The following is a 10,490-nucleotide window of genomic DNA, read 5'->3' as shown; positions in this document are numbered from 1 at the left end:
TTTTTTTTTTTGCCAAATACATTTTAAAAATGATAATTTAAAATTATTTGGAAAAACTGTAGTTGAACTATAGAACTATATTAGTACTCTAATTCAAACTAGTTAAATGCACTATAAAGTGGTTTGTGATGGTATTTTAGCTACTAGTACTTAAGGAGTTATTGGCTATAAACCTTAAGATATTCAACAGCCATTTTGAAAAATCTACCATATTAGTCCATCTACGTAAAGTGATAAAATTTTACTCTCTTGTTTTTTAACAATCATCAGATGTGTTTTTCAAACATTTTTAGTTAAGAAACTGTTCACATTTACTTCTAGATACAGCTAAATTTTAAACCATTTTTACTAGTTTATATTCGTTATGATATTTATTTGCAAAACTGTCTAATTTTATTTCATAATCCCAAATAGGAATAGTTTCTAATTTTTCACTCATGAACATTATCAAGTCCGTTAAGTTGGACATTCGTAAGATAAACGAAATCGTCATAACTAATTATTGATAATTATCACATAATAGCAGTTACACGTTTAGTTACTACCACGTGCGGCTAAATCTTTACCATTGCTTAGCAACCTAGCAACCAAGAATGACCAGAACTTGAAATTATTATCTCCCATTTAGTTTCGATATAGAGCCCGATTTGAGGATTTATATTTTCTCCCATTTCCTATATCACTCATGAAACAACTACTTAGATAAATTTTATTAAAATAAAAACTGCATAGCAGATATACTTTTTTACTTTCATTTACCATATAGCAAGAGATTGCGATAGTAAAATTTTCAAGCTTGAGTGTTTAACGGAAATACACGTTTTACACCTAAGAGTCAAAATAACTAATTATCTAAACAGGGTCTGTGAAGAGCCTAGTTCACTAACGAACATTTGTACGAAACCGAAATTACGTATTTAAGGTAGTTGCATACTTGAGACTTTACGACGTTTCCGGTGAAATCGACTTACCGGAAGTGCCACTTTGTATCATAGATTCAACACTTTTTTTCTGTTTTCTCGAAATGGCTCTGTCTGTATAGAATTTAATATAGACTACACCTTATCTTCATACATACAGGACTTAGCAGAATTTTCAAAATTGGTTCTGCTAAAGTTAGTTATTTTATTTATCAAAGATTAAAAAGGGATACATATAAACTATGAAAGATTAATTTACTAAAGTACAAAAAATAGAACTATTTTTCTGGGTTAAAAAAAAAATCGATAGTAAAAGTAGTAGTCTCGTAACATACAAATTCGTAAAAAGTAGAGAGTGACGCAAAAGACATAAAGAAATAAAATTTATAAATAACTAATCATTACTAGAGGTTCTATGTTTGCAATTCTATCACTCATTAATGTTATTACTATTAATTAGTTTTCTATTCATCTATATTTATATTTTGTTAGCCTACTTTGTTTCTTTATTTTTTATATAACTTTTTACACTGTTTCTGTTTATATTCAAATTCTTACAATGTATCTTGTTCTCATTAAGCCCTGATGAAGCCTGGCAAAGTGGGGCGAAACGTTGGTTACTAATAGTTTTTACTATTTTGCACCTTTATTGACTGCCACCCGGACTATCTTTCTAGAATCTGTAAATAAATGTTTTCGTGTTTGCATAGTGACATTATGTGCTCCATTACAACGATGTGATTTCACGAGAGCAGGAGTCTCCTAAATGGAGTTTGCGGTACCCCTGAGTGCCGTAAGCATGTCTCACGGGTCCACACAACAATAGGTGTATTCATGATATTGTGTTAAATGTAAAATGTTTTACCATGTTAAATGTTATAACTATAGCATTAAAGTCAAGTTAAATCGTAAATGCATAAGAGCATCCTATTGGATTTTCTGAGCAACTTATTTAGTAGCCTTTCCTTCCAAAACTTCATGTTATTGTCTACTTCTAAGTTTTATAATCAAAACTTTTTAAGTAATTTATTACTTAAAAGTCTAAGTAATTTATTACAACATGCCTAAAATGAGTGAAAAATAGAAGTGTAAAAGTTTGGCTACTGGTAGTGTTTTTAGTAACCTAACACAACAAATAAAACGGTGACAAGCTCAGCTGGTCTGTTTCGTGACGTCATTCTCCATTTAACAGACCTAGTAACAAGTTCTCAGCCATGTTACATGTTATATCGTTTTAACATAGTAAAAGAAGGAATTATTTCTCCATTTAACATAAGTTTTTTCCATTCAACACGCTTTAACATGTTAAACTAAAGATCATAAATACCCCTAATATTCAATTCTTACCTAAGTTTTTACAATAGAGGTATTCATAAGCTTTAGTTTAGCATGTTAAAGCGTGTTAAATGGAAAAACTTATAATAAATGAAGAAGTATTTCCTTCTTTTACCACGTTGAAACGATATCACATAAAAGATGGTTGAGAGTCTGTTATTAGGTCTGTTAAATGGAGAATGACGTCACGGAACAGACCAGCTGAGCTCTACATTGTCGTGTTAGGTTACTTGCTCGTAGTTTCTGTTTTGATTGTGTTAGTATTTTTTGGGTGTTTTTAAAACTTATAAAGCAATGGATAACAATAATAATAATGTAATGTCAATTGTCAATTAGTTCATCTCGTTTCTCTTCCTCACAAGTTAATCAACAAGACACTCAGTTGCCGTACTTCAACACAACCTCCACTTTTCACTCACTTTTGGCATCTTGTGATAAATTACTTTAATCAAAACTGAACAGTAAACTATAACATGAAGTTCTGAAAGGAAAGGTTATAAAACAAGTCGCTCAGAAAATCCGCCAGGAGCTCTTATGCATATAACATTTAGCATGGCTTTAAATAGGGCTGCTCACTTTCCTATATTTATGGCATTTAACAAGGTAAAAAATTTTACATTTAACACAACATTATGAATACCCTAATGTAGAAATATTTTACAGCATTGTTTTGTTAGAAGGTAGGCGAATTTGCAATGCAATTTACTTTTTAACTCGGGATTTGTAATAAGAAATCATTCACATAATGTGGCTACAGTTTCGTGAGAAATCTGCAATGGAGTGAACATTATTATTTGTATAAGTTCCTATTTTTTTCTACAGTCCCTAAACATCGAAACCAATTTGAGGATAACTGTGTCCTGATTTTTTTTTAGCTCAATAAGGGTTCCGCAGAATGGTTTTGACCACAAAGGGGGGTGCCGCGCCGTAAAATCTTTGTTCACTGAATCAGATTTTGTTTTTAATAATGATGACTGAACTAACCTAATCCATCCTAAGCCATCGAAAAGCATAATAAATTAATTGAAGATAACCTATTTTTGTTGCTGTTTATATACTTTCAAAGCGAAGGTAGATTCTTATTAATAATATTAAAAATTATTTGAAAACTGACTTAGATTTTCGATCTCCTATAAGTAGCCCTGATAAAGACTGAAAATTCAGGCAGAGACGTTGGCACTATAAAATTGGTTTTTCAACTTATTTGTGTTAATGCCTGACCGCTCCTCTAACCATTTTCTTCTCATATAAAATAAAATAGTTATAACAATGGTGTATGTAGGAGTTTATAAATTGTATTTTTAGCCTCATACGACTGTATTGTTAGTTTTTTTTTTTTTATTGGATTCTTTCATTAATTTTGTGTGAATTAGTGATTTTTTTTGTATTTTAATGATACAGTGCACACGTTTATAAATATATACGTACTTTTGGTTTTTATTTAATTTGTTACGCAACGGCAACTCTCACCCTTAAATGTTAATTTTTTTATCTGATTACTTTCGAACGGTTCTTTTTTATCGTGTCAGATATAAACATGCTCGAAGCTAGAATTTTAATTAATAAGTCGTTTTTAGTAGATTCGATATAAATGTAAAAATAAGAATAGATATAAAAGATTAGGTTTCAATTTATTTTTTAATTGGACGTATTCAAAAGATATTACTGAAGCCTGGGTTTTTTTTTTCTATTGATGTCCTACAGACTTCTAAAGCTGATCGGGTTGTCACTAAGTAACCTCAGTCTATTGTACAATCTGTGGAAGACCTCAAACAAAATAAAATAAGAACTTTTTTTTAACAGATGTGCCACTATTAAATTAAGTAAAGCTAAGTATTAAAGTAAATCAGGAGTGTATATACTTTAATTTGTTTGGACATAAACAATAAAATAATTAATTATTGTTATAAATTAGGTGAAATATAAATATATATCGCTGTTTTGCTTTAATAGTATCTGGTAAAAAATGTTTTGATTTTATTTCGAATTGGATGTATTCCAAAGATAGTACCATAGAACGGGATACTTAATGTGTTGCGGGATTCCTCTACAGACCATCACCCTAAAGCTAGTAGGTCTGTCATTGAGTAAACTCAGTCTACAGAATACCTCAAATAAAAATACTTGCGTTTGTCAGATGTGGCTCTATTATAGTAAAGTAGCTATATACATAAATTAATATTTAATTTATAAAAGATATTCCTCTGTACCATGTTAACGTTATTACAGTCTATTAAGCCTGCCCTAGTGCGTGTGTATTTAATGTTAGTACATATTTAATTTATTTCAAAATTAAAATCGTGGCTAGTTTTATTATTAGTCCCTTATATATATTATTTTAACTGCTCAGTGACGTGGAAGGATGACTCATTTCGATTTCGCCGCCAGTCACCTTTCTTTCGAAGAACATATTCTTTGTTAAAAAAATTATTCCGCCACTCCAATTAGAAAATTACTTACTTACTTTCTGGAATTCTATCGTGTGACTAATTCATTATTTTTTTGTCATATATGAACTGTTTATGCGGGCTTGTTAAGCCATCGGGTGTTGCACTACTATCGTAGAAGTTCTTGATATTTGTCAGGGATAAGTCTTAGCACCGAACATTGTTACAACAGCAAGGTTTCTTATGTAATAGGATACGTTTTGAATTAAAAAAAAAAAAAGTAATAATTCTGGTTTTGAAAGTACTATTAATATTTTCAATGTGTAATTCCATTCCATTCGGGTAGTGAGTGGTTATGGGTACTTGACATCCATCCCTACTAAGAGTATTGTCTTTAACTGGAGGTCCGAAGTAAGATGTTTCTTGTCCGATTGAATATAACCAAGCAGTGGGCTTTAATACTAAATATTATATTTAATTTGCCGTTTATCAGCAAAAATGTATTTGTTATTCTGTGGAGTTTTTTCTTCCATATTTTGTTGATTTTTCTACTTGTCTTATCATTTGTTATATAAATTGTCATTGGTTTATAATTATTATAAAAAATGCAAGATGCAGTTGAGAGAAACGAGAATTACCTCAGGTATTTGTTAGTGAATTGCCAGGTGTTGGATTTTCGTCCAGGTGAGAGTCGGTTCTTCCACCGGTCAGGCCTATTGAGAGGGCTTTAAAAACGTCCACCGAAATGCCATAAAATACAGTAATTCCCCATAGCTATTTTATTGCCTCCTTTCAGGCAATTACGTTGGCTATAAAATTATCATTTTAGCTGCCTTGAAGGCATCAATAAACTATTTTATGGTAACTATCATTATTTACGTTCAAATAGATATAGCATGAGACTTAAAGGAAATTTAATCAATTATTTATTTGTATTTTAATAATTGCCAGAACTGTCGACTTCGGAATTTACTGTGTTTGTTTTCATACTAAATATTTAGTTCAGTACACTACACTCCAATGTTATTGTCAAATGCTTTAAATTGATCATCAAAATAACTGTAACTTTCTAAATACTAAGAGCGCTTCAGTTCATATTTCCCCCCTTAAGTTGAATTTAGTGGTTACATACCTTCTGTATAATCATCATGTAATATCCTTCAGTATTGTTGTATATTTTATTAGCTTCAAAAATCACTAGGTATCACCAACTCGTAGGATTGTGAGGAGTAGAACTGTACCATCCCTAACGGTTAGCTGCGTGTGACTGATTCCCCTCAATGCTAGGCAGGGGAAACATTCCCTGCTCGTAGGGAATTTCCCACAATCGACCGGGGGTTCCTGGTTTCCATTGCTTAAACCCTATTTTTCTTTTTATGCTACCTTTATATTACTAGTGCAAATGTATTTTAATTTGTAATCCAGATAAAAATAGTTTAGTAATGACTGAGGGTTATTAAAAACAGCAAGAAAACTAATAATATTTAATATTGCGTGTTAGAGAAGTCTCCTTTCCAATTGAGCCGCAGTGAATGGCTTAAGCTGGTCCTCCCCACCTCTTCTCAAACACCACTACCAACCTTACGGTGGATAAGGCATTTATGCTAAAACAGGTATTCTCAACCTTTTTGTAGCCTTTAGCAGAAAGAACTAAAATGGCCAAAGGGAGATTTGCGGCTTTGTACTTACAGTAACGTGCACATATTAAACATATAGTTGTAAATGTAATAACGAAGAAGAGTTAAAGTCTTAGTGGTGAAAGTTGAAGGTTTTTTTCTAGAATTATTGTAACAACTTCCTAGGTCTTAGTGTTGGTCAACTTTTTCTTTCAATATTTTACCTCTTCTAGATTGTATATCTGTATTCCAGTAACTTAGAATTGTTAAAAATGCGAGTTTGATCTCCTTATATTGTTGGTAAGGAAATATGTCCGAAATATTTGGTAAATTAAGTAGCCGTTCCTAGTTTTATAACAAATTTCTATATAAAACTTCCCTTCTACGTGTTTGTGTGATAATTTGATATGCGAAACTTGGAAGCTTTTCGATGACTCTCTAGAATAAAATAACTCTTCCTCAATTCTTGTTTTAGCAAAAAGGACTATAATAAAACAAAATACCACTTTGGTATTTCCAAATCTTTAGGGATTTGTAGAGTCACATATATATTTTATTTCTGCACTGTTTGTTTCAAGACTATTGAAATTTTAAGGTACAATTTCTTCGAGAAATGTAAAAATATAAAAGTAGAAATACGTTTCTCATATTGGGAAATTCACGAGCGTCACAATTCAGATTGCGTTATTGAAAATTTCAGCCCTTTCTATTTTATTTTCCTAATTCCTAGAACAAAAAAAATAAATACGTTTGTTGGCTAACCGATAGCCGATCTTGGAGGACAAATTCAAATTTCAAATCATGATAAATGTAGTAAAGTATCCTTTATATAAATATTTGGCTAGCTGAATCGTGCCCTAATATAATCCTAAAATTTTCCTAGCACTGTCATTGACAAAGAGCTCCTATAATGTTTCAAACCAGTGACAGTAGTGCACTACTGTGCCAGATGGTTTTTCATAAATAAGGTCAATATCTAAAAGGTTAACTTAGTTTCAACCATTTTAATTTTGATTACAAATGAATTTAGAAATTTATGATCTTAATGCTTGTAACAGATAAAAAATAATTTTATAAGCTATAATAACCGTATCGGGTTTCTCTAGGATGAGCGAAAACATATCTTTAAAGCTGAGGGAAAATGTTCTTCTCATTAAAATACTTAAAGGAAATTATAAATTACCCGAATACATTAAATACCCGATTTACATTTAAATTTTTAAAAAAAATTAAACATTACAGATTCCGACCACAGTCCACTCCTGGATTCCCATTTTTTAATATTTGTATTGGTTATAAAATAAAGGTAAAAAATAGTTACAGACCGTGTAAAGAAAGAGAACATTAAAAAAAAAAAACAGGAAGAACATGTAGGGCCAATTTAAGTTTTAGTTAGGACTCAACGTGAACATATCGAAACCACATTTCGTTTCAAGCAATGAACGCAACTCATTTAACACAGTGCCATCAAGTCTAGTAATAGGATTCGACAGGTGGTTTATTGATCGTTACAAATTATTTTTAATATTCTGTGTACTGGGCGTCGGATCGATATTGAGCATTTCGAAAACAATGTTTTATCACAAAATCACTGCATTTGTGTAATTTATATTCGTTATTTCCTCCCTAAAATACGAATTTTCATAGCAACAGAAAAATAAGAATTTTTGTTCAGAATTTTCGAATTTTCTGCTCTTTAGATTTTTTTTTCTAAAATCACAAAAATAGCGATAACTTCAACACGATACCACCAATCTACACAAAACTTTTTTTTCGGTATATCTAATGGAAACCAAATAATGATCTCAAAATGAGTTATGCTATAGAGTCATTAGAGGAAATTTGGATAGATCATCACAAAAATATGTAAAATCCATGAGAAAAACTTCTATACTTATTTTTCTAAAATACTGTGTATCAATTTATATATCTAGATCGTTTTATAGCACTTTGCGGTGAGGTCCTAGATTACCTGAATATAAAATACAATATATGCATTTTTTAGAACACTTAGTCTTGTTTGATTTTATAAGCACATTGTATACAATTATAAGCACATTATATTTGAATGCCTAAAAATGCCTAATTTCTTAGATATTTGTGAAAAAAATGTAAAAACAAGCCATTACTGGTTATATAAATAGGTTAATTATCGTCCATTATAAAGTATAATTTTTTGGTGATGGGTTTTGTTTTGATTATTTTTTTATCTATGTGCAGCGTAAAAAAATACTCAAGAAACATGCGCCACTTGTACCAAACTAATATATCATTAAAACACCCACATGTATTCCCTCCCCTCCCGTTCCCTTAAAAAACATCCTTACTCCAATGGAATTTTTATGGACCTATTGGAATCTTCATTCTCATGATAAATGGAATGTTTTTACAAAGTTTCATCATGTCCTATTTTACCTACAGTAAAGGGCTCAATTGAAATCTATTAAACGCTCCTAAAACTAGTTTATAATGATTATCTTCCAAAGAATGTTAGTTTTCATAATGTTTCCCAAAATATATTCTCAAAATGTTGTTTCTCGTTATTTGGAAAAAGATGTAGAATTTTAAAATACTTTTTTTTTTTTAAATATTGAATGTAAAGAGTTAATTATATATGGCCCTCATTTTGGATAACTTACTCTATTTTAAAAAAGGTCCTATCATTTTTTTTTCGTATGTAGGTAGTTTTGATGACATTGAGCTCTGAATGAAAGACGAGCCTACATTTTAGTTTTTCTTGCATAAAATGAACAAATGGTATTAGCCACCAGTTCACAATAGATCAGTACCTACCTTTCAAGGACATGTACTGTTCCAATAGTTCTGTACCTACCTTTCAAATACATGTACTGTTTCAATAGTTAAGTACCTACGTTTCAAGGATCTGTACAGTTCCAATAGTACAGTACCTACCTTTCTAAGACATGTACTGTCCCAATAGTTCAGTACCTACGTTTCAAGGACATTTACTGTTCCAATAGTTCAGTACCTACCTTTCAAGGACATTTACTGTTCCAATAGTTCATTACCTACCTTTCAAGGACATTTACTGTTCCAATAGTTCATTACCTACTTTTCAAGGATTTAATTTTTTAGCCTACATATAAAATTGAATTTTTTTAAACCGTAAATGCACATCAGCTGTGAATAATAATAATAATAGTTGGGTACTGGTGATACTTTAGGAGTTATTGGATATGGATGGACAAATTTGCCATAGGCATTCGCGCTCCCTAGGAGTGGTAAAAATTTTTACCATCGTGTTTTAATAAATATTTTGACATCAGAATCCATTAATAGCAAATAATTTAAAATTACTTCTAGGTTAACTTGCAATTATACTAAACTAAGAGACAATAGATTATTCGTTTCCATTTAAAGATTATGTCGAACTTCAGTAAGCTGACATTGACGAAATTGATTAAATTAATTTAAATAAGCCCTCACTGTTTTGATTTTTTTTTTTAATGTTTCACACTAAATTTTATATAATTAACTTTTGTGATATTATTACAGGGGGAAAATAACTTCATTGGTCGAAGAGCCCAAATAATTGTAAAATAACTATTAATTTTTGATACTATTTCTTCAAAAAAATTTAGAATCATAGTATTCATTTGTCACAAAAGAACTTAATTAAAACCATGAAAGGTCTATTTTTATTTAATTCTGACCAACACTTGATTTCCAGATAGGAATTATAGTAATTGACTTTTTTTCTAGATTTGGCTATCGGCTCCACTCTGCGCAGTCCGTGGCATTTTCCACTGGTTGAGATTACGGGATTGATTTTTTTTGGGATTCGGCACCCAAGTCACAGTACATCTCAGGGAGATCCCTGGAGCTTAGGATTACCAAAGGCTATTTTATTCTATTTAACAATTTAATACCCACAACTTGGGCATTTACGTTGCATAATTAAAACATATTGCATTGAGGTGAAGAAAGAACATAGCGACCGCATAAACAATTACTGATAGTGCCTACCATAAGTTAAGGACACTAAGTAATAATCTCTTTTAGACGATTGGTTTAGAAATCATAGGACAGGAATCTATATTAGTGTATCTGTTGCTTGGAGAAACAACAACCAGTGTCCAAATTTCAAATTCATAAAAATGTTCCTAAAGATTTTCAGAAACTACAATGGACATATTTGTTGCAGTATTAAAAAAAAAATGAAGATTATAGGCTTTTCTGATACCATTGTTTGTTTTTGCTTGCCAAAGTTT

At 30.9% G+C, this 10,490-nt stretch overlaps 2 protein-coding genes across 3 annotated transcripts in view; one reads left to right on the top strand and one right to left on the bottom strand.

Annotated features, from left to right (window-relative positions):
• uzip (unzipped) overlaps positions 1–5,913 on the bottom strand; it is a 40,508-nt gene extending 34,595 nt beyond the window's left edge. Inside the window, exon 1 of the mRNA XM_014428322.3 lies at positions 5,775–5,913. Within this exon, the coding sequence (XP_014283808.1) occupies positions 5,775–5,792 (18 nt within the window). The 5' untranslated portion in view covers positions 5,793–5,913. The remainder of the gene's footprint in view (positions 1–5,774) is intronic.
• Positions 1–10,490, top strand: part of Miga (mitoguardin) — an 88,462-nt gene that overhangs the window by 52,474 nt on the left and 25,498 nt on the right. The window lies entirely within an intron of this gene.

The sequence above is a fragment of the Halyomorpha halys genome, unplaced genomic scaffold (assembly GCF_000696795.3).
Source record: "Halyomorpha halys isolate HHAL.00 unplaced genomic scaffold, Hhal_1.1 Scaffold33.1, whole genome shotgun sequence".
Classification (NCBI taxonomy): domain Eukaryota; kingdom Metazoa; phylum Arthropoda; class Insecta; order Hemiptera; family Pentatomidae; genus Halyomorpha; species Halyomorpha halys.
This window is presented reverse-complemented; position numbering and strand designations above follow the sequence as displayed.